This window comes from Sturnus vulgaris, chromosome 3 (assembly GCF_052056855.1).
Source record: "Sturnus vulgaris isolate bStuVul1 chromosome 3, bStuVul1.hap1, whole genome shotgun sequence".
Lineage (NCBI taxonomy): Eukaryota > Metazoa > Chordata > Aves > Passeriformes > Sturnidae > Sturnus > Sturnus vulgaris.
Genome location: NC_142245.1, coordinates 2,099,898 through 2,125,863, shown reverse-complemented (window position 1 = coordinate 2,125,863; position 25,966 = coordinate 2,099,898). Strand labels below are relative to the sequence as shown.

Genomic DNA, 25,966 nt, shown 5'->3' with positions numbered 1-25,966 from the left:
TGTTACATTTGCATAAAAATTAGAGTAATTTAATATAATTTACATGAAAAAACAAGTGAAATTTCCATAGTTTCAGAAAATCTCAATTTTTTGCAATGATGATGTTTATTATTTTTCATTTCTTGGTTTGTTTTTTTTCTTTTCTAAGCAATGTAAAGGGAAGGAAACTTAATTTTTGTGAAATACGAATTCTCTGTTTACTTTTAGCAAAGCTTTGTTTCAATTTTTTTATTATTAATTACTTTTAGAAAAGGAAGTTAAAACTTTGTACGTAGGTTCATGTATGTTGTAATGCTTGTTTTCAGAAACTCAAATCTCAGAGGTTCTAATATTTGCAGTCTGGCATTGGTTTTAAGTATAATAGGTTATTTCATGCTGCTTCTCTTTATATTCATAGTTATGATACTGAAATGTTAAGACCACACACAGACAACAAGATCTCCAGCCACTTACACATGTAAACAGTCTGGCTTTTTACAAAGTGGAAAAATATTTCTTGTGCAGTATTTTTAACATGATCAGCATGTTAAGGCTTAATCTGCAACTGTGTCAACATTTCTTTGGCTGTAACCATTAATTCTGTAGCCTCTTGATAATATGTAAAATGTGAGACTGGTTTGTTTACTACTGGGATTTGTTAGCAATTACTGTCTGCATTTAGCTTAGTGCTTTCAAATATATAATAGATCAAAGAGTTATTTTGCATCATCACTGTGGTTTTAGTAAAACAAAGGACTTTTTTTTTTTTTTTCCCCCAGCTGGCTTTGGGACCTTCAAAGGGCCATTGGAGCAATAATTTTCATAAATATTGTGTTTATACCTGTTTGATATTGATAGGCACGGGTACAACACATTAAATAACCTTCTGTAGCTACTGTTTGACAGGAATTTAGCTATAGGGACAGGAATGTACATCTCTTTCAGCCTCAGTTATTGTGAAACCTGGCATGGCTTCAGCATAGCTGGGAACTTTTGTTTTGCTAATTTTTGTGTAATTAATGAATGTTTTCAGCATTCTTCTTACCATCAGGAACTACAAGTGCAGTGGTCATGTGCAATATTATCTCAGTGCCATATCATTTTCATCACAAAGAACTGAGCATTCCAAGTTCTGATAGACAAGTTCTTCATATGGATATGTATATATGGAGCTAATTAAGAGTAAGATGGCATAAAAGCATTTTAATGGACAACATATCTGTTCAAGTAATAAATATTTGGGTTTATATAGTGCCTTTATCTCTGTTCTCAAAGATAATTTATTAACGTGTTTACGAATTTAGTTTCAATGTATTTTTGAGGTTTTGCAAGTAACAAAAAGAACAAACTCCCAAACTTACCAGACAAATGTGCAGACCTTTGGTAAGGATTTTTTTGTTTAGTTAGAAGTAGGCTGTAAAATCAGTTAAACTTATCACTGGTCCTCAGAAGATTGCCATTAATTAATTCTGTGATCTCAGGGGCACTTGCTTAAAACCTGAGCTTTTCCTATGAATTTGTACAATTCTGAAGTGTTTGTTTTTCTATGAGTATTTTATTTAAGTGGAAAACTAATGGCACACCAATCCAGAAAAGTGACTTTTAAAATCTCGAAATGCAGATACTGTAATATGGATAAGGGAGAGTTCAGTTTTAGGGATAGGTGACAGAATAAGCTTCTGCATGAAACTCTTAAAAGGCAAACCTGCTTTTTTAAAGTCAATATTATAAAGTATTTAATAAATGTGTCAATATTACTGCAGGAGATTAGGAAAGCTTTCAGTTTGTAGATCACTATATTTTTGTTTTTAAGACTTAAGTGCTCTCTGCTGCATAAATTCTGTTGCCATTTCTAAGCACCACTCAAATGAGATGTTTTGTTAAAATTTAAATCAATCTCTTGCCCAGTAAAACCCTAAGATACTGTTCTCCTAAACTGCATATGAATAAGGACAATCTATATGTTTCATCATTCCTGTTCTGCTGTCTGGCCTAGTTTCATTTCCTTTGATGAAAACATGATAAATATAAATTACAAAGTGATGCAGCAAAATGATCTATATCAGTTAGTTGAAACTAAATTCTTGATACCAGTTTTGTTTTCCAAGATTTTAAGCATTTAACTTAAATTACAAATTTCATGCTAAGAATTTGTTTAGCGAAATAGTCGAATTTTTTACTCTTTTTTTTTCCCTGCAAAGGTGTTATTGTGGACATATCTACCAGCTATGTATCCAAGTCTTTTTCATGGTAACAAATCCCAGGCTTTAAGAAGAAGTAATTTGAAATGGAGTTTTGTGATGAGCTCTTTTCCCTTGGTTTGGGTATCTCCCCACTAAGTTACACACCTTTGAGAAAATCAGTTTTTAGATTGACTTTTCATTTAGGAAAACCCTCTAGTGACAGTGAATCTCCTGTGATCTTGGTGGGCCCTGCTGCACTGGTGATGAGAAGGGGGGAGATAGGGTGGGATGATTTATTTAAACAAAATTCAAATGATAAAACAACAAAAAGCAAAAAATCTGCTGAAGATCCTTGAGAGCCTGGGGGCAGCTGGCACAGGAAGGGGCTGCAGGGATATTCAGTGGTTTGTGTGAGGAACAGAGACTGATGATAGGAGAGCAGTGGAGCAGGAATGAGTTAAAAATGAATGCTGGATGTCAGTGCTGGAGCAGGGATGTGCAGGCAGTGTCAAGCTGAGAACTGGACTAAAAGGTGTAGAGAAGGTTAGGAACAAGACAAGGTATGGAGCAGCAGGAGTAAAACAGGAATTAATAGTGGTTTGATCATGAGATTAGGATTAGAAGTAGTAAATGATACTCAAAGTGATGAAAAACCTCGAGTGATAAGATGAATTGTTTTCAGCCACTTGGAACAGGGACAAGATCAGGAATATCCAGGTGTTGGAAAGTGCAAATTTTGAGGGATGATGGGCACAATTGTCTGTTTTATATTTCGTGTTCCCCTTTGCACCCCAGAAGGAGAACCTAAAGCCCCTGAGGTGTCACAGAATGGCAAAATGTTTTATCCTTCCCCACTACTAATCCAAAATAAGGCTGATGGTTTCCTGCACATTAATTGTATTGATCCAGTCAGGGGAGAGGTCTGTGGGGCTTCCAATCCTGCCCATTTCCCTCTGGGAGTCAATGTGTCACCAGATGGCAGATTTTCCTTAATCAGTTTTCCACCTGCCCTTTCCAAGGTCATATTCAGAGATTGTTTAACTTCATAAATGTACTTGCAGTCATCAAGGAGCACGTGTGGTGTCCTTGGTCTTTTTGGAATTCTTTCTGTAGGATATTGTGATTGTGTTTTATTATAGCACTGCTTCACTCTGTCCATTTTTATACAGATACATAAAATATTTAATATAAAAAGGTGTATTTCTCATTATTGCTTCCAAATATTTGTATATTTACCTGAATTTTTTGAGGAATACTTGGTTGATGAAATCTAAGTTTTGTTGTGGGTTCTGCAGTGTTTCTCTGAAAACCTAATGAAGGGAGGTTGAAGGGCATATTGAAAAAATTTAAAGCCAGCAACATTTGGAGCATCTAGCACTCCTACAGTGTTATAATCATTAATATTAATGAATTAAAATGTTTACACACCCTGATCTCTATTGTTCTCTTTGATGTTAATTGCATTGCAGTAGATCACGAGTTCATTCTTCTTATCAGGCAAATAAGGAAATATTTCCTCTTCATTTACCTGTGTCCCTTAGCAACACAGTAGGTCTTATTCATTGTTGAATAAAACGTTTTTTTTTGCTGCCTTTGCTATTTACAAATGCTTGTCTTTCCATGTTGTTAAAAAGCCCTGAGTGCAACTTTGTAACGAAATTCAAGCAAAAAAATAATGCAAATATATAAATATATGGCCATAGGTGACAACAAAGCTTAATACTGTTCTTGGATATGTTAAAGCCAAGTCTTTTTTTTTTCTTTTTTTGTCTTGCTCTTATTAATGTGAATCAGATGAAATGGATGGTGTGATCACTTGTTCCTGTCTCTGTGGTTCCTGACATCCAGGAGCTGTAATCTGTCATGTGCTGCCATCTCTGTTCCTTCATTCCTTTTACCAAAGACAGTTATGCAGCTAACACACTATCAATTTTTTAAATTAAAAAATGAACTGTTGCTTTCCAAAGGGTAATTCCCTCTCAATCTGTAAAGCAGGTGTGGTTTTTTTGGTTTGTTTTTTTTCGCCTGTTGAAATTCATGGGAAAAAATGTAAGTTTTTAAACTTAATTTATCCAGCATACTCTTTCCTATGTGGCTCTTAAAATAGATGCAGACTTGTAGAAGTAAAATCTCATCCATAGCTGTTCTAGCTCTGCAGATATTGTTAAAGTTCCTTAGCTGACACAGTCTTGTCTTTGGCAGGTGATTTTTGCAGCCTGTCAAGCTTCATCCTTTGGTTTTGCTCCTGTGGTTTTCACACTTAAAATTGTGTGACAGGGTTGGGTTTTGTAATTAATGAAATCACATTATATTTGTAGCATCTGCTGTCATGTGTTTTCATATCAATTTCCTGACTTCTGGTAGGCATTGCTTCAGTTCCATCAGAAATGTTACTGCTGTATACAAAGAGGCCTTTTTTTCTTGTCAGCCTGGTCTCCTGAGCACAATGTATTTCCAGTGGAGTGGGTACAGGTGAATATTGTACCAGGAAGGAAAACAACTTTTTTGCCCTGTAATATGATCTGGCAGTTGAAGAAATACTTCACAAATCTATTTATCTGCTGCCTGCACAGGGTAAATCCCACTGCTGTATTGCCTTTAGAAGAAAGGGGAAGTCTATTCCCTACAAATGATCTTGAAATTAATTACTGATTGCAAAGTTCTAAAGTGTTAGGAGTTGCATGTTTTCTGGGATTATTGTTAATTTTATTATCCAAAATTTATTTTTATCCAAAATTTAAAACTCTGGATCTACAAGCTTAAAGATACCCAAGGATATGTTTTGTTCACAAGTACAACAATTGACAGTCTCTGTGTGTGTCTGTAAACTTGTTCTGCATCTCTGCAGAGCTCTTAGAATGGCAGAATCTGACCATGTCTTTTAAAAATCTGTTCTTTTCCATTGTTTGTACTATTGGTGATATCCTTTGTTTTAGTGAGATGGATCATTAATGACATTTTTTAAAAATATATTTTTTAAGCATCTGTATCCGCAAGTACATACAGAAATTATTATCTTAAAAGGGACTGTGAAAACAAGGTAATTAATCATAATGCAGCATTATAAAGACAGTAGTCTTAAAATCTGCTTTTTTATGCATATGGGCCTTTATTTCTGCTGGTTTGATATGAGTGAAAATGCTGTTGGCAGATAAAGTTTACAGCTATAGATTCATAGAAAAGTTTCTTCTAAAATTCCAATTCTAACATTCTTTCTTGTAATATTGAACTGTAAGGATATTTAAAGCAGTTACTACTTAATTTCCCATGCATATTGAGTGAGAGCACTGTTTGAAAACCCCTGGAAAGCAGACCTAAGTACAAATCTTGTACCATCAAAACTTCAGTGGATTCTGGCAGGTTACATTTCTTTCATACTTCTGTGTTTCCTTTGAAAGAAAAACTTTCCCAGATGGTCATTGCAGGGTACTGAATGAAACCAGTAATTTTATATAAGCATGTAAGTTCATAGCCCTGACAGAATTCCTTATTTGGGTGCTGAATTCTTTGCAGAGGTTTTTTTTTTTTCATTTTTATCTCTACACTGTTAAATGAAGGCAAGTTGAGGGTAAGATTATCTGCAAGGTCACAGAGAAACTTAAGGCATGATGGGCAAAAGATCTTTACCGAGTTGGAACTAGAAATAAACACACAAAGGGAAGGATAGGGCCATACTGATAGTTATAAATTAAGTGTCAAGGTCTCAAATCTGGGAAGGGATCATCAGAATTTATAAAGTTCTATTTAAATAGTCCATTCTCCTCACTTCAGACATCTGTTACTGGTTATTGTTTGAGTGACCACCATGTACATTATACAAAAAGGAATGTGTTTTTTGTAAGATCTCTGCTAATGTGGCAGATAAAATCCCAGTGTTTGATAGCAGTGCCAAAGGGCAAAGAGGTGCTGAACAATATTCCTCATCTTTACCATAACTTTCCTTCCTGGAAAAACAGGCTTTGACAGTGGGAAAATGAAGGCTGAGATAAGGAGAGGTGGAAAGAGGCTTGGGAACTGAGAGTGATATAGACCAGAACCAGAGCAAGCAAGGAAAAAAGTCTTCTCTTAGGCTGATGCACCAATATTTTATTTTATTTTTGTTGATTACAAATAGGAGTTATATCTCCATGCCATGGCAATAAATTAAAAGGACTAGCAAGCTAAGGAACAGTTGTTTTTGTTGGCATGGAGTGTAATCTGGGTGTAGTTTTTACATTTCTAGCAACCAACTGTTGCTTTGTGTAAAGTAAAATGCACTGGTTTTATTAATGCAAATGCTGCATCAGTCTCAAAATTTCATTTTTCAGAGGAGCAGTATTGGAACTGATGGTAATGATTTGCTTACTCCTCAGGAGAAATGAAGCAGTTGACAATGATGGTTCTCTTGTTTTTATTGATTATAGGCATTCAGTTTCAGTACAGCAAGCAGGGAAGTTTGTTGCCTTTAAACTCTGTTTCTTCCATCCTTGGAGAGCTAAGCAGGTGCATACAGGTTATGGAAAATTAGGTGTGCTGCAGACATGTTAAGTAATTCAGTTTTAATTTTCCATTTTAACATCTTGCTGGGTAGACAGAAACATTGCAATTAAGCAAGATTTAATTCAGCCAGGTGACATCTCAGATACCTGATAATAGATGGCATAGCTGAATTTATTGAGCTGCTTTCTGCTGTCAGCTTTACTGTAACCCTTGCCTGTTTAGAAGATGCCTTAAAGAGGAATTTTGACCTTGGCAGGTGTGGAGAAAGTCTTGAATTTAAATTCAGGAAATATCCCATGCAAGAATTAGGTGACCTATGGTTACAGATGGAGCAGGGAGAAAAAGAACCTGGTGTATGTACAAATATATGTATTTTTTGATAGAAAATGATAAAAATAAGAATTTCAAGGGACTGTTTTACAGAAAGTGGTTTTTTTTCCCCACCAGTTTGGTTCGTTATGGGGGAATCTGGAGAACAAATTAAGTATAATAAGCTTTCTGAAGGACAAGGCATTAGCTTAAGCATGATTCTCTGTATTTGCCCTCAACAGGACAAGGTGCTAAGTTGTGTTTGTAGAGTTTTGCTATTTACTAATATGTTAAAAAGCTGACCTTTTTGAAACACATACATTAACTTTGGAAATGAATTCTCCACTATCATAATGTTCTCAGCTGCAAAAGAAACAACAGGTATCAATATAGTTTATTAATTTATTTAGCTTTAGTTAAATTGCTCTTGTTAAACAATCCTTGCTCCACATTTGTGAGAGTGCCTTGAGTGATAGGAATGGAAAGTGGTCAGTTCAATGTCTGACATCTGTGTTGGGCAAATTAGCACAAACTCCAGTGGGGCAGAATGAATGGATATCAGGATCAGTGTAATACATAGGGAAAAAGTCAAAACACCCATTGTAAATAGAAGTCATGAATCACAGCCTTCTGGCATCTTTACAGGAGTGAGTGAATGTAAGAACAGGGAATTCTGGTTGCCATAAGGCATTCAGATCCTCCAGAAGTGATTGACAAGGTGCTTCACCAAAGGCTGTTGAAGTGAGCTGAAAAAGAAGGTCCATGCACAGATTCCCTGGCTGAAGGATGAAGGCAGTGCTGGAGTCAAACAGGGAACTCTGGGCAGATGCTGTATTTGTAAAGGACCTGAGTTATGAAAGGTTCCAATGCAGTTGTGCAAAAAGTCTCCAAATATTGAATGACATGAGGATTTGAAATGAACTAGAACATGTGATTCTTTGTGCACGTGTGATTGGATTTGTCACAGCATGTCATGGATGTAAATATTCAAGCAGTTTTATAACAAATTCTGGGAGAAAACAATCACTGATGACTTCCAAATAGAGATGCAGCCTATGAGATAAAAAACCCAGGGTTTCATGTTGACAAAAGTTTAATACATCTGCTTAGGAAAGTATCATTTGTTTATATTTTTAACTTGTTTCTGTAGACTTGTTGCTGTCAAAGCATATGGGTCAGTATGGGCCCAATACAATGTTTTACATACTTAATGTCTACATTTTGTTGCATAAAATCAACGCTGTTTATAATTTTCAGTGATTTTAATGATTTCCACATGTATGAGGATTGGTGCTAATTATCACTGGAATTTTTCTAAACATAATTGTGGGAAATATTTCCAACATATTTCCAATTAGTAACATAATCCACGGGAAACTTGGGAAAAAATAATACAAAGGCTTTGAAATGTAAATCTTAAACTTTTAAGAAAGGCATTCCCAAATAGCAGTTGAAATCCTAGGTACTGGTAGTCCTTTTTGACTGTACTAAAATTACGTAATTTTTTCTTTAAGGCAAAAGCTTTTTTCACCCCATTGAAACAGAAATTTTTTTTTTGAGAAAAAATCAGTCCTTACCATCTATAAAATGGAGCTTCTCTTAAATCTTGGGAGCATGTTGTTTCTATTACTCTTCATAATAGGTGAAAATGAGCAATGTGTTACCCATGATGTGTTTTTCACAAGTCTTTTTCCTTGGGTTTTCATGATGTGATTGACCACATGTGAATATAATACCTATCAGTGCACTTAGTGTGAAAAAGAATTACAGAAACTGACAAAGTCAGAGATTAAGCTCTACTTATGTAAAGTACTGAATTTGTTTCTTTAAATGTTTGTTTTCATGTTAGAAACAATCACACTTTGTTTGGATCTTCCTTTCCCCTACTGGAAGAGACTGGAGTCAATTAACTGATTTTAATTAATTTTTAGAAGAAAAATGATCAACACTTCCCAACTTCAGAAACTGAGTTATGGGAAGAGGAGTATTTGCAGAAGGATTGATTTTTATGAATTAGAAATCTTTGGTGTGCCTGCTGGGGGCATGTAAATAAATATTGATTAACCTGTGCAATCTAATGCTGTGCTCACCTGCCTTCCTTAGAGGTCAGGGATGGGTTACTGGGGCCTCCTGGAGGCCTGAGCTTGGAGCAGAGTCAGGTGCATTTTTGGAGCTGCATCTGATTTAAGTTAAGGTCTTGTCATCCCCCACCTGCTTCTCATTGCCCTTCTCTCCTCCCAGAGGTTACCACTTAAGTTTGTTAGGAGAGATAGAGAAATAGTCACTTCCTATTTATTTCTGTCAAACTCTGCAGATTTCAGGATGCATTTTAAAACAGATGGTTAATCCAGACTGTTTCAGGTAGGGGAGAGTTAAACCTGTTCATCTCTGCTTGGTGCTAACATGTGGGAGGTGTAAGATGGAGGCAGTCTGCAGCAAGGACAGACAAATGGGGAAAAAGCTTCCTTAGCAGCTTATATTCCAGTCCCAGGAGCCTTTCTGGTGACAAACACTCCACCAGGTACTTTTCACAATCCATTCCTGCTTTTCTCCAGCTCCTCAGCATTCAGCTGTGTTCATATTTTACATATTTTTATAAATTGATCGTTGTTCCTGTTCTTTTTTTCTTTAAGCATAAAGGCTGTTTATTATATACTCTGTTCAATGCCAGATTAAATGATTTTTTTTTTTTTCTTGGACATTAAAAAAAAATTATATCCCTTTGCTTGCCAGCTGGTAATTCCTTGAGGTTTTTGTTCATCTTTTTCAAATATGATGTTTTCTCCATCATCTGATTCTGCTTTTTCAGCAGTAAGATTTAGAGCATCACTTGTTCATTTCAAAAAACTCATCTGTTGTACCTTTGTACATAAAGCTTTGAATATTTTGTTGAACTTTCCTCTTCTTCTGCCCTGTGTTGACTTAATATGCTCCCACTTAATAGAAGGATTTTGTCCAAAGGGTGTCACTTTGTAATATGCCTTTTTCAGCATGAGTCACTTTTTTTTCTTATGCTGTTTCTGAAAAAGCTTTCTTGCTGTTCTGAAACTTTCCTGGCTGGGTTTAGACAAATTAGTTAAAACACAGAGTTAAAAGTACTTCTTTTACGTACTTGGAAAATGCAACATTTCAACCATTTCAGTACATTTAACAATATTAAGGAGTTTGGCTTGCTATACTTTTTAGCAAATAAAAATAGTTTTGCTTTATATATTTGTCTTACATTGACTGCACATGATCAGATTTTTATCTTTAATCTGTTAAATTATTTTGGCATAAAGATTTAGCATCTGCAAATATTTTATATTGAAACATGGGCTGCAGATGTTGGGTTTGGTTTTGTGTTGCCTCCTTCCCCATTCAGTAGCTGTGTGCTGTGGTAGGTAAAGTTTTCAGGAGAGGCAGGGAAGGAAGGGAATTTCAGAGCAGGTGAGACCTTGTGTCTTAGAATAAAAAGGAATCTGAAATAATTGCAAAGTTGGACACATGGAATAATTTTCTGCACAGGACCTGCCCTCACTTCCCTGATCTGTTTTTGTGAGAGAAAAGTCAGCCCATCCCTGCAGCTGTTGGACAAATAAATCAGAAATATGTTTGTGGGTGCATCATGTGCTGGAGAACTGCTGCTCCTTCATCCCAGCAATGGGCACGTTACCTTGTGAAACAAACACTGTGGTTTGCCTCTGCTTCACCTTACAGGAAGCTGGTAAATTTTGTTTTCATGCTATCTGACATCTGGTTTTATTTCCTCTGACAAAGTTTACATCAGAAGATACAGAGGGTGGTGTCTCCACCTAATTTTTATTGCACTTCATTTTGTGGTATATGCAGAAGCACCTAAAATCAGGTGGTACATTGGTAATTTCCTCAGCCCTCTTGTATAGTGGCTCTTTTCATGCTGAACAAATCCATCAGCAGCTTGCCAATACATACTTGGTGAACTTTTGTTGATGCTTTAAAATCTGGCATTAAAATAGAGATTAGCATTAAAATACAGCATATAAAGCTTGTATGGGAAAACCTGTGAAAATCATTTAACAAGATGAATGCCTGAAAAAGGCCCTCAAACCTTTTTATTACTGGCTGTAATTTCTTCAGAAAATTATATTGTCATATTACAGTTGGCAATCTTTAGGAGTTCTGGAAGCTTTAGTAGTCATTGCAGTTGTTTTGATACCTCTTGCTGTAGGATCTGATAATTGCAAACTGAATAATTCATCCATGCAGAGTGTTTTGTACAAGGTGTGTATGAGTTCCTTTTTCTTTACACCTGAGCAAGAAAAAAATGTCCCAGCACTGACTTTGTGGAAAATTCTCAAAGAATGTCCTCAACTCCAGTTTAGTACTGGAGTACAAGGCAATTCTTCTCGTTAATTATTTACCTAATACCAAATTTTTATCATTACTATTATTGATAGCTCGGGGGAAGGGCTTGGTAAGATAATCATCTTTATCTGCTCCCACTTACCAATGATCAGGTGATACACAATAATATGTTATCCTGTGGCACTGTGTTGGTGTGGTTAAGCCCTAGAAATTTACAATTAAGAATTTAATTGCATTTGGGTAGATTGTGAATATTTTCACCTCCCCAGTCAATATGGCCACTCGCCTTCCCCAGCCTGAAGTGGCATGAAAGCAGGTTATTGCAGACATGGGTGTTTCATCATCACTTGCTCACAATGATTTAAAAAATGCCATAATTTTTAGAATAATACTTTACAACAAGAGGGTGAAAGCAGCTTGTTGGAATCTCAAATTATCTTTATTATCTTAAGCAAATACTGTGCTGCTATTTCTGTTTTTCTGGATCAGTCCTGACACAGGCAGGGACATGGTGTATATCCTTTCAAAACGATGGTGAGATTGCACTGTTACTTGGATACTTAGCCCCAAGGAAAAACTTGCTTTTTGCAATTGTTTGAGCTCCAACTACATGACTCTTTTCAATATGTGGGCTACAAAACCTCCTACGGAATTGGGATCAGACCAGCACAGATTGACAACCTAAATTAAGCTTAATAATCTCATGCAATTTAGGCCTCTTTTTTTCAACATTCTACCTGATAGAGCAGTTCTCCAAGACCTGTTCAGATGTTTAGATTAAGTAATTACTGCTTAGCCTGGCTGTGGGTGATGAACTGAAGGCTCTGTTTGCACTGCAGCATTCTTAGGTTGCTAAAAACATGCAGCTCCTTTACCTCGGCAGGTACTTGGTTTTCTGAAGGAGTTGTCTTCATTAATTTATTTTAATCTGTTGTTTTGGGTGGATCTCTCACAATTATGTGCTTTAACAGCAGCGTGTTAGTCCTTAATTTGAAATTCTCTCCAGTATCATACATAGCTCCATCAGATCTGAAACTCCTTAATGTTTTTTTATGTTTTCCTAAGGGTTGAATCATTCACAAGTATTTCTTGTTTTCTTTTTCCCATCATTTCTTAAGTTTAATATCCTGTCCATCTGCATCTTTTAAGAGTCTAAAATGCTGCCTTGATGTTGCATCCTAGTTTCATGAGTTATCAGGCCACATTTATCAAAGGAGTTGTTCTAAAGGCTTGTTCTCTGCTTACGCCTCTTTGCTTGGCATGAGAAGCTGTCAATGTGATCTTAATGTGCCTATAGCTTATTGATTGAATTTTCAGATAACTGCTTCTTCTCTTCCACTAAACCACCAGAAAATTAAACACTCCTCCTTTCAGGAATTCCTCATACATAAACTATACTTCTAAAAAAAGCAAGCCAACCACTTGTGGAAGATTACTTAGATATAACTTGTGTGCAGGTTATAAAAGGGAGAATTTCCTCCCTGCTTTTGGAAAGTCTGACTGCATTTTAGATTGTCCAATTCCTGCTGAATCTGTGTATGATTTAGTACAGCTATCTTTGAGGATAGCTCTTCTATTTAGACCCATAGCATTGCCCTTGATCTGCTGCTCCCTTTTTACTGTTGCAGTGACCCCATAGATCTTTGAAAGCAGGGATTTTAGAAGATCTAGGTGATGTTAGCTGATGGCTATAATCCTTCTTTAATAAGAAGGATTTATTTGTTGAAACTTTTCTACAACTTTAGGATATAAATTTATAACAAAGGACTAGCTTTGTACAATTTCCAGAACCGAGCAGCTCTTATCTAGAAAAAAGGTCAAAAGTGCAATATACCATTTTCCCCTTCTGACATTTGCATCGTATTTCTTGAGCATTTTAAAGAGTGTTTGAAGAGTTGTGTCGTGATTTTCTAGAGGGATTCTGCTTTTGGCTGCTTCTGGAGGCTTCTCTCATCTGTTCTGCTCTGTCTCTGTATCAGCTGTTGAGTTTTTTTATAGTCACCAGTTCCTCTTGTTAGGTGAGCTCCTGATTAATCTCATGACAGTAAAACCATTCACTGGTGACCTGGTGGTGCCTAAAACTCCCTGAAATAAAGAGCTGGAGCAACACCTTGCTTTGAGCATCAACCGGGGAAGAAATATTTCTGTGCAACTTTGCTGCCTGGTGAAAAAAAAAATTATTATTTTGCCCCCTCTCCTCCCTCTGATTTGTTGTTCTTTTTTTTCCCTAGAAGGATAACAACCCCCCCCAATCTCCCCAAAAATACAACAACAAAAAAATCCTGGAGATTCTTGAGAAAAATACATAGAAAAGTTATACACATATCAAATTGTAACTTTATCTACTTGAAAGAATGAGAAATGTACAGTATTAGCTGCCACTAAAATTCCTTTATCCCTTGACAGCCGTCAGCAGTGGTGGTGCCATAAATACCTATCCTGACTCCTGTGTTTATACAGGTTGAGGCATTTAAGTACTGGAACAGTGTCCCTATGGTTTGGGAAACTGTGCATTACCTCAAAACATTGTGCTCCTAGACATGCTTGTAAATGAAAGTTAAATTAATGTTATATAACGACAAATAGATCTCTTGCACTGTATGCTCGCTTGCTTAAGGGATTATTTTTGCCTCTTGCTATTGCTGTCTAAGAGGAAAAAGTCAAAATATTGTAAATTGTTGGTGCGAATAGTATAAACAATAGGAAAACACGATTTTCTTTGGGGTCAGAAAGATAAAGGTGGAGAATAAACTTCTAATAAGCCTGGAAAATGTAAATTTTTTCATAATGCAGTTGGCACAGTGTGTGGACCAATGATTAATTGGTCATAATTATACCCAATGCTGTAGATACTAGAACCGGCTTGACTCAGTGCAGAACACTTACTGATTTTCAGAAAGAAGTTAGAGAGGATGGAAAATGTTTAAATTTTCCTGTTTATTTTAAGACAAGATATTTCACATGATCCCATTGACCACTCAAAAAATGTCATTGGAAGCCCTTTCTGGCATTGTGACAAAATTGATAGGACATATCACCAGTCTCCAGAATGCAAAAGCACAGCCAAAAGATTTTGTGGGAAAAAATAAAATAAACCACACATGAGCTTAAGTCTATTTTTTTTTTTTTTTAACTATAGGACTAGAATAAAATTCTCTCTGTAAGAACAGAGTAGCACAGTGCTCAGGGAAGAGGGAACAGTAGAAATAAACAGTTCCTATGTGTTCATCATGGAGCAGTTTGGAGTTTTTGAGTGTGTGAGGATTGCAGCTTGGCTCCTTCCCACCCATCCCAAAACTCAGCCAAACTCTTGAGATGTTTCTGTTCCAACTCAGCCTCAATTAATTCTGACCCTCCATTCCACATCCGTAATCACAGAAATGGGAAACCCTAATATGTGTCTTGGGAGGCTGGTTCTCCACTTGTGTCTGCTTTAATGATACAGCACATTTGGAGTGCTGGAACTGGATACAAACCCATCTCAAGGACTTAGTGTTTATAAGGACTGGTTTTATGGTGTTCGAGTGATGCAGTTTAAAGAAACAAGAGTACCCATGTAGGAGCCCACTGTAAAAATGAATATAGCAATAAAAAGTGTTTACTTGGGTTTATTTACTCATTGTGAGATTTGCAATAATAGTTTACCATCTAATACGTGCTTCTTTCAAGGTTTCAGCAGGTTATGAGCAGATGACTTTGCCTGAATGACCACTTTGTGTTGGGTTTTGTTGTGTTTATGTTACATGTCTGGTTATATTTTCAATTTGCAGAGTCTATGAAGTGTTTGATGTATTTGTATAAACAATTTGATTTCTGACAAGATGTTCTGAATTAGGTACAACAATACACTAACAACATTCTGAGATCATTTAAAGTCCTTTGTTTAGTAACACAATGAATGTCATTAGACAGTTACAGTAAGAATGTGAGCGTTAAAAACAGCTTGTAAAAATGAAGTTTTTGAAATCTAGAATTATGAGGGATATCAAATTGGAGCATCTGCTTCTGTCTTTAATTTTTGAGTGAAATGTTTTCCTATTGATTCTTGACAAATGTGTTTCCCATCAAATCAGGCATTCAAGTTTCAGTTTTGACAATTGCACCTCAAAAAACAATTTTCAGTGCAAATTTTGAGATGGATGTTGAAAGTATGAAATTAAAAGTTGCCAGTTGTTTTTGTTTGCCTTTCAGTTGCAGTACTCAGGAGTCACGAGTTTCATCTTGCAACCACATTGACTGGAAACACTTCATTTCCACTAAAATAAAAACTAGTGTTTTCATGGAATTGCATGTCATCAGAATAAAAATTAAAAGAGAAACTTTCATAAGAGTATCAGATCTGCAAATATAAACTGTGTACATTTTTCCTCCACTTGCCTCTGTTCCCTGCAATTATTTGTATTGGCATTTAGTCTGTACTCGTCCTTAGCTGCTGGAGCAGCCAAAGTTGTGTTGAGCTGCTCACTATAAACATCATCCACAGAGCTGTACCCTGTGAAGGCACATAAAGCACAAGCACAGGTGTAACTCTGCAGGTGTTGTGCAGCTCAGGAATGCAGGGGAGCCTGCATGGGAGCTGTTACTCATATCATGTCCAGGACTTAAGAAAAATAGGAGGTAGTGAGGCTTGGGAAGGTGCTTGTATTCCCTGACTCCCCATTTTCCTCTTTGCCTGTGCCAGTTATGCTTCCCTGTGTCCTGTCCCAAAACCGTTCAGATTGTGTGGCAAAACTGTTGGCTTGTGGCTATTGAAATATTTCCAGGTGTGCTATCTACAAACAAGAGTGCTCCAAAGCTCAGAGGGATGGAAGTCTTCCATTGGGAAACTGTGACTATTACAGCGATTTATGCACTATTTATATCTGTTTTTTTTCTTTGAAGCGCTACAAATGTTTGGTGTGTTTGTAAAATTTTCAAGATAATTTTAACTGTTCCATTGTGTAGTTTTGAATGTGGTCCATTCTTTTCTTTTTTTCCAGTTGTTTCAAGATTGGCAACTGAGACAAACAGTGCCATTCAGAAGAAAATAATTACTAACATTCTGTCTCCTTGAAAAACAGGTCTATGCTTTGCATCTCTATCTATATATAAAGTTTTGTAGTCAATAGGAAATGATGCCAGTTAACATGGAGCACTTGATAGTTTGAATTTTCTTGATGTATCAACTACTTGTTTGTTGTTATTAGTGCTGAACCATGAATAATTTACTGGCTTTCACTTTATAATCTGCAGAGTCTGCTAACTTTGAAGTTCAGTAGTCAATTTAAAGTTTGCTGGAGCTGACTAATGATTCACCAGAGATTTTTGTGAGATATTTTGTCATCCATTTAAAGCTTGGAAAGGTTTGCTGTTGCAGCCATCTGGCAATTCTTGGTTCTCTGGAGGAAAGAGAAGCCTTTTGATACAATAGATCAAAGCATTCTGCTCTTGCAGTGACTGATACCTATAAGTAACTTAGAAGTTTCTCAAAATGATTTCACAATGCCTGTCTCGTTTGCCAAACTTTTGCATTCTAACTACAATACAATATTGGGTATGAATTACATTTTAATTATATTTGAATCATTATCTAGAAATTTCTGTTTGCAGTTGATTTACAGATCCAAGTGCTCTATAAACTAAGAGGTTTTAAATTTACCAGATATGCTGTTATGATTAATAAAATTGATGCTAAATCTTGTTGCTCGTAGTGTTAATGGTATAGGTAAGGGTACTCTCAACAACTGTATTTGTGCTACACCATAAGCACAAGAGATCCAGGTGTACCCCTAAGACTGTAGGTGATGTAAAGCCAGAGTCCAAAACCACATATAACATTATTTCTAGAACTAACTCTGTAAGCGGTTGGAATTCTGAGGTTGGGCTTCACAGATGTTTGGCAGTGAGGAGCAAATACAGAGAGAGCGAGTGAGAACAGGAAGTGAGCACTGCACCATCCCTTGAAAGGAGCCCGGTGTCACTCTGGATGGTCCATGCACATGTGAGGTTTGTCTGGGATCAGGATGTTGTTTCTGTTCCATCGGACATTCCGGATGTGCAGTCACCGTGACCGCACATGTGCCGCCTTCTCACGGAGCGACTTCATTGCATCACAAGTGTGCCACAAGCAGCCAAGCCAGAATGATGAAATTGGCTTTTACCTTCTACACTGTTTAGTTCAAGGTGTCTGAGTGAGATTTGCTGGTGGGTTACAGTAGAAGAAAGGGACCCTCATACCTCTGTGCAGGACAGCAGTGTATTCATGCCATTCACTCTTCCTTGTGTAAGTTCCTTATAACGATTGATGTAACAATGAAATAAAATAACCATTGTATGCCACACTGTCCTCAATCAAAACCCATCAAGGAATTTCACACATAGCTGATGTGTCTTGGGATGTAGCCTATATCACCCTAATAACTGTATATGGTCTTTAGTAATACATAAGCCTTATTATTTAACCATTCAAAGTACAGATGACAGATGTAACTATCAAATATCCACTGACAAGTCCTTCAGACTTGCTGTTCTTTACATTAGGTAGCTTGGAGAGAGGAAAATACTTCTAAGATGATGAATTTTTAAGTACATAATAAATTTTAAACACCAACTAGATAATTAATACAGTACTGAATTTTCAGAAAACAGAATGATATTAATTTGGTGAAGGAATAGCTTATTTTTCACACTCTAAAATTTTCTTGAACTCAGATTTGAAAGTGACATTTAGATAGCAGAAGAAAATTCCACACACTTGTGCTTGTCATATAAACATTTCAGTGAGCTATCCAGGATAGGTCTGGTGCTCTTGTTCCTTGTTAAGCCCACAAACAATGATAAATTTGTAATTCTCTACTTCATAAACTTCCACAATTTAACGTTCTGCCTGCTGTAACTCTGAATCAGATGCATGTGCTTACCTGATTGTTTATCTCCCCATCTGCTCAACATGTGCTTCCTAGCAGCTACAGTTCAACATGTTTTCTCTTCTTTTTTTTTTTTTTTTTTTTTTCTCTCCAGTGTGGGAACTTTGCTGTCTTGGTGGATGTTCATATTTTGCCTCAAGGTTCCAGTAAAGACACCAGCTGGTTTTCAGATCATGAGAAAGAGGTACAACAAATATCAATCCTACTTCAAAAGCATATGGCTGCAGGGAAAAAGTTGGATTGCCTTGAACTGCTCAGGATTTTTCAGTGTTAGGAGAATATTGTTAGTTATACCTAACCATCAGTGGTTGCCAAGGGACCCCTAAGTCAACCATATGTGTTTTCTGGGTCACTAATGACCACTTTAAATCTCCTTTTTAATTTTTAAACTCTGTGTGTGTGCACATTTATGCGTGCATGTATACTGTGTGGGTTCTTCTGACTTATCTTTTAATTTAAAAATATGTTTCTCATAAATGCTTGTAAATTATCCTGATTGATATAAGGCAAATTGTGGCAGGTATCGTTTTGCTGGTGAAATACCTTCCTAATATTTTTTTTCTCTTCATTCTGCATTTAGAGGGTGTAAGAAAACATAACTATGCATGACAAACCATAGTAGTACTGTCACATCTTATTAAAAGAAACTTCCATTATTTTTAACTGTGCCATGTGCATATCCTGATGAAATTGTGGAAAATCAGTACATCATTGAGCAGCAAAATTCTGCCTGTAATTTTCATCAGATTGTAGAGGAATTACACAGGATCTTGTGCTGAGTTGCTGGCAGGAGATTCCCCTCTGTGTGGGAACTTGAGAAGCTCCCTGTTGCAAACGGAGGCAGGACATGTTTGGGATGCCTGTGGACTTTCCCGCAAGTCTCCGTTACGGTAATTTTCAGCAGATAGCTTCCCTAATAATGCCATCATTAACTTGTCACTGCACAGCGTCCCCAGACATCTCAGTCATACATTTAAATGAAATTAAAAGAAACAGTACATTAATATCCTGAGGGAGCAAAAGCAGAATATTTAGCTGCGTGTGGTTCATCTGATTTGTGCTTTATTAAGCAGAGAAATAAGAAAATAGGGAAAATCTTTCAGATTTCTATTTTATGACTAGATGAATGCTCATTACCTTTTTGTATTTATAAGCAGTTTTACTCTCCTGGTTATCTGAGTTTTAAGTGTTTTCAAAATGTCTTTTGTAACCCTGCCAAAACAAAAGAGATGAATTTCAGGAAATTAGCTCATGATTGATTTAATAAAGAGGCATGACAGAACAGCAGTCAGTGCATTTCTGTGACTGCATGTTTCAAGAGAAGTACAAAGGTTGCATCTTTTCAACAACTGAGAAGTGTGAGACCAATAGCTTTGCAATTCACTTCCTGAAAGTCCTATGCAGAATCTTTGTGTAACTGAGGGAAGAAAATGTCCTAAAGAAAGATTATTCCAACAGACTTTTATGCTTTTACATGTTCATTGCGAGTGGTATTCTGCATTTTTGTTGTTTCCAAACTCTGGAAAATACTTGTGGTGGTGTAGCCCTCTCCTCCTGTCTGTGGGAAATGTGGATGCCTCTGTAACAAACACAATTCCTGCTGATCCCCTGCTTACCCTGGATGAAAGTCATTGGCTTGAGCTCAAGGATCCTGATGATGCTGTCCCAGTGGCCTTTTGGCTGTTGGCTCCTCTTTGGAGCACCTGCCATGGAGGGCAGGATGGAGCTACACCAGTGCCCAAAGCATGGGACTGCTGTAAGGAAACACAGCTGGGTGCTGGAATGACCACTGTGCCTCACTGCTGGCACCAGTTGGATGTGGAGTATTTTTGGGATTGCTGTGAGATGCTGCAGTTTTTCCCCTCCTTCTGCCCTTCTAATTTCCCTGCCCTTTCTTTCATACCCCTTTTCCCCTGGAATGGCAAAGTCAAAGATTTATCTTTGCCCTCTGAGGTCTGTATGTTTCTTTGTAGAGAGCCATTTAAATAATATTTCCATAAGCCTAACAAGTAAAATATGTTCCATGTAAATGAAGGAAGTGCATGGTAATGTTTATTGCTGTAGAAGGAACCAAAGACACACCATGTTTCTGCTGCTTTCAAGACCTTTTCATTCTAACCTGAACACAGGCCCATGAAGGAATGTGTAATGGGAGCACTTTAATGAGTTAAACAGAAGAATGAGCAAATACAGTAACTTATAATTGTGCTCTATAAGCAGAAAGGAAAATGTATTTCTTACTGTAAAGAGAAAATACTGGTTGTGATTGACTAATGTATATGCCCTTTCATTTAGAACAACACATTTTTAATGCATTGCTCTGAGTATTTTCTACATTAATCAAAAGGAAATTTCAAGGCAAGATAGTTTAGATACTACTTATATAATTTTATCTATTACCCTAACACATTATAGAGGTAAAATTATATTTTTGTGTGCCACAAAGTATCATTGCTGTGAGCACGTAGTTATGAACAAAAGAAAATGCAAATACTGAGGGAAAAGTCTCAAATAAGTGTGCGTGCATTAAGCTTAAAACTTATTCTGGTATTCAAGAGATTAATTTTTGGTTTTTAGTCCAAGTATTTTTTTTTCTGTGTAATTTTGGCAGAAGGTTTTGTTCCTCCTGAGTTGTATGTGGTTTCATTGTGCTTTGTTGAAGAAAGTATGAAAGATACAAACAGTTATGTTTAGGAGCAGAAAAATCTAAATTAATTAGAGCAATTAAGTTGCTGTGACCTAATTTGCTCAGCCTTACCCACCCCCCCATCCCAACCCCTGAAATTACTCAGAATTGGAGCAAAGTATCTGTTGTGGTTTATAAGGATTCTTGCAGAGAAATAGCATGTTTGACAATTCCTGAGAGGATTTTTACTAAAATTTTGCTTAAATACCTAACATTGTGATATATTTTTAACATGTATTTTTTTCCTTCTTTGCATGCATATGAAACTAATTCCTGATTTTAAAAAGAAAGTTAGTATTGTAATATAATGTATTTTATCTGCCAAGTAAGAATTTCATAATGTATTTCCTCTCTTGTTCTGTAGAAAAATGGTTTGATTCCCTTCCTTGTTCCCATTCATTTCCTAATCCATGTGCTTCTCCTCTCAGTGTTTTTCCTTTTAATGGGAGAGGGGATAATTTTGTATTGATTTCTGCTGTGTGCCTGTAGGCATTTCTGTAAATTCAGATCAAACCAGGCTAGTGGTTTCTCTTTCAGGAGGTCTGCAAGCTCCTAGAAGAAGTTGTTGCTTCAAGGGTCAAACATTACTTGGAGGCACCTAAACAACGTGGTCAGTGGAAACCCATGGAACATGGATCAGCTGGGCCTTTGTTTCTTACTGGTAAAAGAAATTTTTTAGCTTAGTGTGAAATAAAGTGTACTGGAAAATACTGTTCCTTATTTTTTCTGTGAGAAATTTGCCATCAGGAAGGCCTGAAATAGTTGATGTTTTGGTCTGGAATTACTTCAGCTATGTAAGTGAAAAAATTAAGTGGATTTTAATTTTTCTGTGTTGCTTAAAAGCGAACATAATGCTGCTACTTTTAATCTGAGAGCCTAGCATTAGAACTAAAAAAAAAAATAACTTATACAACTGTTGGTCCTGCAAAATGGATTGAAATCTTGCTGGCTAATTAAGTCTCCTTTCCACACACACATTTAGTTTAGAATTTCTAAATACAGAAACAATATCTTCTTTTATTTTTGGCAATCTGTTCAGTCTTAAAAAGTTGATGTAATGTGATAAATGACATTTGTCATTTCACCAGTGCTACTGCAGGCCAGGCAGCAGCACCCACGACCTTGGGAGTGCAGAAGAGAACAGGATTAAGAGCCTTCACCTGTTTGGGACTCGTTTTTTGTGTGTGTGAGGTGTTGAGGGCAGTGGTGCCATTTCAGTAGATCCATGTTTTGAACTAAAGATCATGATCACTGTAGCTTGGGCCTTACTGTTAGGTCAGCTTTGGGGCTGAATGGCTGTTTTTGTTTAATACAATTTCGTTGTTAGCATAATGGTGGGGTTTACAGTAGATAGGCTTATCTGTTGGTCTTATATTATACCAAAAATTTCCCTTTAAATAGTTCTTAAGCAAAAAATTACTGGTGTTTGTTACTAGCCTGGAGCATGTTATAAACTTGTCACAGAAAAGAAGGGCTGCAGTAGTAAAGCTCTGTGCTGGCCATGCTTTGTCACATTTCTTTAAATACTTTGAAAGATCTTTACTGGAGTATGACTTTTGCAATGCACATGATTCCATACTTACATTATATCATCACTATACTCATAAATTTTAGAATTCAACATATATTATATGAACAATTGCAGTTGGAAGCAAGTTCTTTGCCTCTAAAAATGTTTTCCAGTATTGGAAAGGTATATTCCTATAGAATTCTGGTTGATGCATTGACAGCTTTACATGCTGTTGTCAATAATAATGAGAAAACACAGGTTATATACTGTATGGTTGGCTTATTGCAAAACTTTAGGCATATACGGGAGCCAAGTTCTTCTGGCATGACATAGGCTTTTTCCACCCCTCAAGAACACAATACCACATAAGCAAGAGGTACTTGAGGCCACCAAAGGATTTCCAAACCCTTTTCTTCCTTGCAAGTTCTAACTGCATTTTATCCCTTTAAAATATTATTTTTGTTTGTCAAGCACATGAAATTTCAGACCCCTATACCTTTCTGATTGTGTGTGGACATTGCAGATGGTGGGATCAGAATTGTTAAGATTTGTTGAGGTTTTCCTGTGTTTTCTTTTATCAAGGGGTGTTTTTCTATCTTTTTTTTTAAGTTTCCTGCCTCATTAAAAGGTAGGTTTTGAAAGAATTATGATTTTATAAGGTAAGACTGCCAGACATAATAGCTGTTTTTATGTATATGGGTAGATGCAACACTAATTTGAGGGTGTTTGTGAGAATTTAGGGTCTTCTATTTTCTTTCATATGAACTTTTCAGTAAAAATACTGGTGTGTTGTCCTAGGGTTGGGAACTGATCTTCTGCTTGACTCTTCCCCTTGTTTCCTGAAAATTAAAAACTTAGGGATATGCATTTGAGGAGGTCAACAGTAATATCAGTGACAGTTTTAGATTAAAGAATATTTACTTTGGATGAGGCAGAATGACTTTCCATCAGTTTTCTGCAGTTAATCTCACCGTCATTAATTAACAATAAAGAACTAAAGGAAGAAAACAGGCTGTGATAACCAACGTTCATGTTAAGCTTCACTTCCAAAGCCAACTCATTCTTTTTCTCTCAGCCTGCTTTGCTCAAGGCTGTAATTTGTAAGAAAGGAGTGCTTTGTTCAAGTCCAAGAATCAAGTTTCTTCAAGTTCCATTCAAGTCTGTTCTTACCTGGGAAGGAAATAACAGAAATAGGTGGGTGTTCACTGGGGCAACCAGGCTCTGCCTCTAAGGACTGACCCTTTGAGGTGAACCACAGGGCCAGGAGGCTTTACCAGTTACCTCTTGTGTTCTGCCCTTCTCTCTGGGATCACAGGTTCTGTTTGTAGGCTGCAGGGAGAAGGGTTTGTGTTTTTCACACAAATGGAGTGCCACATTCCAGGCCAGTGCTTGGCTGGCTGTGTTTTGTACCACACAAAGGAATGCACGAGCCTGGTACAGAAGTGCTGCTGGGAAAAGGCTTCAGCTGCAGCTCTGGTTGCATTTGGAGCTTATGAAGAGTTTGAGTTCTTCAAGCTCTGTGTGGTTTCTTTTGCTCCAAGTTATCCAAGTCTGTGTGGAGTTTCACTGCTGTAAACCCTCTGCTCTTGTAAGGAGGTGTGTATCTACAGAGGGATCCTTCACAGGATTGTTAACTGCTTACCTACTGTTTCCAGTGTCCCAGGTCAGCATCTCCCTGGTTGTAGCTGCATCTTGGCAAGTCAGTTTTAACTAGTTTGCTGTACACACTGCAGGATGTGTTCAAAATTACTTGAACAGAGAATTACTAGACCAGTATTAATAAGATTTTAGAGTACCTTTAATGTCAAGGCATGTTCTATTAAGTTTTATTTCAGAACTAGAAACCAAGCTACTACTTCCTTACTATTCCTATCTTGAAGAAAAAATCTTCACCTATCACGGCTGCTTTTCAGTATTAACATTATATTGTGTTTAATATTAATATTATTTGACACTGCTTTTCTTTTTTGTGGCACTTAATGTAAATATCTATGCAAGTTACTTGTTAATTTACATTTCTTTTTCATTTGAGTTACACCCACACTGCAGTGTGTGGTGGGTCGCATACCAGCTCATTAGGAAATCTGTGGGTGTTACACACAGGAGAAGAAAGAAAGAAGGAAAGAATGGAAAAATGAGAGAAAGTAGCCAAGACAAGCAAGTTCTTCCTATTCTTCCTTCTGTCTGAACAATTTCCACACCCTTCCCAAATGGCCAGTATGAACAATTTGCCAAAGTAAGCTTTAATTTAGTCTTTGGACACAGGCTTTGGTATAAACCCTCTGCTTCTCTGTTTAATTAGTGTCCAAATGTGTTTGACTTTGGTTTATTTTATTTTTTTAAAGATTAATTTAAAATGAGGTGGATTTCCAAAGGTTGAATTTTGCCTGCATCCAGTCTGCATGACCAAAATCATGCTAGAAGAGCATCAGTTAGGTATGGCTTGTGATTGCAGTATTTGGAGTTTCATCTTCCACAGAAAGTGTCTGGTTTTGATCAAGAGCAGTGAGAATTAAGAGAAGACTACAGAGGTCTGAGTAGACATATGAAATACAGGAGAAATGGGAAAGGGAAGAACTGAAACAATAAGGAAGAAGGTAAGGTTTACATGGCCACAGAGGAAACAATGAGGAGAAATTAAAACAAAAAAATGGCTGGTAGAAATGTCAATGTTAGTAATGGAAGGAAGGAAGAAGGTATATTGTAAACTGACCTTCTTCCCCTTCTTGAGAGAGGAGAAAGTGAACTATGTTTTTCCTACAAGTAATTTTCAGATCTATCTCATTCCTTCCCTAGCATCCTTGCTGTTTTTGTTGGCTTGAGGGTGGGACATTTTTGTTCTGATTTCAGATCTTTTTATTGTACAGTCTCTTCTACAGTGAAAATAATTAGAGAGCATGCTGTCACATGGCACAGTGAGTTCCCAGCTTGATTTTATCTGCTTTCCCTGGGATTCTGTGTATTTTCTTAATATATTTTTAACTTTCTTCTCTCATGAAATGGGGCTTACTGTGATCATGTTTCCTGAGTCCTTCTTTTCACCCAGTTGCTTTTTGCAAATGTGGCTGTACTTTATTACCAGGTAGAAGTCTTAGACTTGAAATTCTGAGACATTAACTTCTGACAAGTTTACTAAAATGAGAAACTGGAAAAGGTACAAGAGCTGTTACGAGTAGTTCAGCCTTACAAAGGCCTGGAGTCAAAGTTCATATCTTATTTAGTATAAAGAAAAACGCATAAGATGCAATTTCATAAGAAAATACATTTCTCTTGCTTATGAAACGATTTTTTTGGCTCCTGCAAGCGCACAAAAAATATACAATAAATCATGATGGTAAATATTCCAAACTCTTTTGGCCTTGCACTTTCATTTGAACGTTATGATATTTTTAAGGGAAACACCCTTTTCAGACTGCCCCAGTTTGCTTTAGGAGTGTTTGCTGTTACTGTAGGACATAAATTGTGTGAAATGCTTGTAGAGAATGTCCCACATTATAATCCTATAATAGCAAAACTGATTTATTCCCACCCTCCCAGCTGTTAACTCATGCTCCTCTGCTGTGAAACTGTTTGATTTGAACTAGAATCT

General features: G+C 36.7%; 1 protein-coding gene across 8 annotated transcripts in view; it reads left to right on the top strand.

Moving 5' to 3' along the window:
* Positions 1–25,966, top strand: part of SLX4IP (SLX4 interacting protein) — an 84,081-nt gene that overhangs the window by 16,488 nt on the left and 41,627 nt on the right. For 7 of the 8 annotated variants that reach the window (XR_015802808.1, XR_015802809.1, XM_014895051.2 and 4 more), the window contains 2 exons: positions 18,276–18,365; positions 21,405–21,528. Coding sequence is in view for 6 of the 8 variants with exons in the window: in XM_014895051.2 (XP_014750537.2) it covers positions 18,276–18,365; positions 21,405–21,528 (214 nt within the window). In the remaining 2 variants the exon portion in view is untranslated. Of the gene's footprint in view, positions 1–9,353; positions 9,472–18,275; positions 18,366–21,404; positions 21,529–25,966 lie in introns of those variants that run through there. The other variant, XM_088162796.1, reaches the window with a different exon arrangement.